This window comes from Eumetopias jubatus, unplaced genomic scaffold, assembly GCF_037043125.1.
Source record: "Eumetopias jubatus isolate StellerSeaLion01/CBP00866 unplaced genomic scaffold, mEumJub1_p1.0 scaffold_7, whole genome shotgun sequence".
Classification (NCBI taxonomy): domain Eukaryota; kingdom Metazoa; phylum Chordata; class Mammalia; order Carnivora; family Otariidae; genus Eumetopias; species Eumetopias jubatus.
The window spans coordinates 75,447,036-75,448,583 of NW_028274813.1; the positions used below are offsets into that span (position 1 = coordinate 75,447,036).

The 1,548-nt window shown below is 39.1% G+C and overlaps 1 protein-coding gene across 1 annotated transcript; it reads right to left on the reverse strand.

The window, feature by feature from the left end:
- Positions 1–234: 234 nt before the first annotated feature.
- Positions 235–1,179, reverse strand: LOC114221394 (olfactory receptor 4F3/4F16/4F29-like). The gene has a single exon (XM_028119512.2). The coding sequence runs from the start codon at positions 1,168–1,170 to the stop codon at positions 235–237; it is 936 nt and encodes a 311-aa protein (XP_027975313.2). The 5' UTR covers positions 1,171–1,179.
- Positions 1,180–1,548: the final 369 nt, after the last annotated feature.

Genomic DNA, 1,548 nt, shown 5'->3' on the forward strand with positions numbered 1-1,548 from the left:
ATGTCTCCTGAGAGACAAGCAATTGGCCTTCTCTGGGAGATACTTTTTACCACACCACATGCTTCCTCCAACCAGAGGCAGAAACACAATTTCTCAGTTAAGATTCTTAAAGAACTGTATTATTTTCATCTGGGACACCTAAACAGTAGTAAGGTACCTGGAAACTGATATTGAAACTATAGAAATTTAATGTTATCTCAAGTCAGTAAGGAAACTCCATAATACTTTTGTCATTTACGAAATCCTTCTATAAGTAATAAATTGACTGCATACTTTCCTCATTGCCACCTTCATTTCTTTGTTCCTGAATGTATAGATGACTGAATTAAAAAAAGGAGTAAGAACTGCATCAAAAACAGCAAGAAATTTGTCTAAGTGTGATGTGAGGTGAGGCCGGATATAAACAAAGATACAAGGACCAAAGAACAAAATCACCACCATGACATGAGTTGACAAAGTGGAGAGGGCCTTGGATGAACCTCTTGAGGAGTGTTTCCGAACAGTGATCAGGAGAGAACTGTAGGAGACAATCAATATGAAGAATGATCCCAGAGATATAAACCCACTGTTGGCTGTGACCATGAACTCTAGACTGTAGGTATCTGTGCAGGCAAGTTTGATGAACCGAGGGAAGTCACAGTAAAAGCTGTCTAATAAATTAGGGCCACAGAATGGCAATTTTATAACAAAAACCAGCTGAATCACAGAATGGGTCAAGCCAATTACCCATACGGCAATCAGAAGCAAAATACACATTTTTCGGTTCATAATAGTCAAATAGTGCAGAGGCTTACATATGGCAACATATCTGTCAAAGGCCATGGCAATGAGCAGCACCATCTCCACACCACCAATGACGTGAAGAAAGATTTGAGTGATACAGCTACCAAAGGAGATGACTTTACGCTTTCTGAAAAGATCATAAATCATCTTGGGAGAAACGACAGAAGAAACTCCCAAGTCAATAAAGGAGAGGTTGGCCAACAGAAAGTACATGGGGGAGTGTAAGTGAGGGTTAGAAGCCACAGTGAGCATGATGAGGGAGTTTCCCATCATGCTTGCCACATAAAACGTGGAGGAGAACACAAAGAGGAGAAGTTGGATCTCCCAGGAGTTGGTGAGTCCCAGGAACACAAACTCGGACACCACAGAATGATTTGTTCCATCCATTATTTTATCAGCTAGAATGTTTCCAGATTCAAAAAGAAAGTAAAAAAGAAACTAAGAATGTTAATAAAGTTCTCTATTATAATGATTAATTATTCAAAGATATTCACACTGTGAAAACTTTCTATCCCCTTAATTCCTCCACAGGGCCATTATTAAATAAGCATTTTACCTGGTGTCACCTAAAGCACTTGAGTCACTTCCATATGCAATATCCCTAAAACCATGGCTTCCAAGACTATTCATCTATAAATAAGAAAATGAAGCAAATATGAAAACACTGTAGATGTGCATAGCAAGGATTGGAGAGGGGGTAAGGAAGGCAGTACAGTAAAACACAATGAGAAAGAGAAAGAGGAGGTAAGAAAGATGGCATTTGCC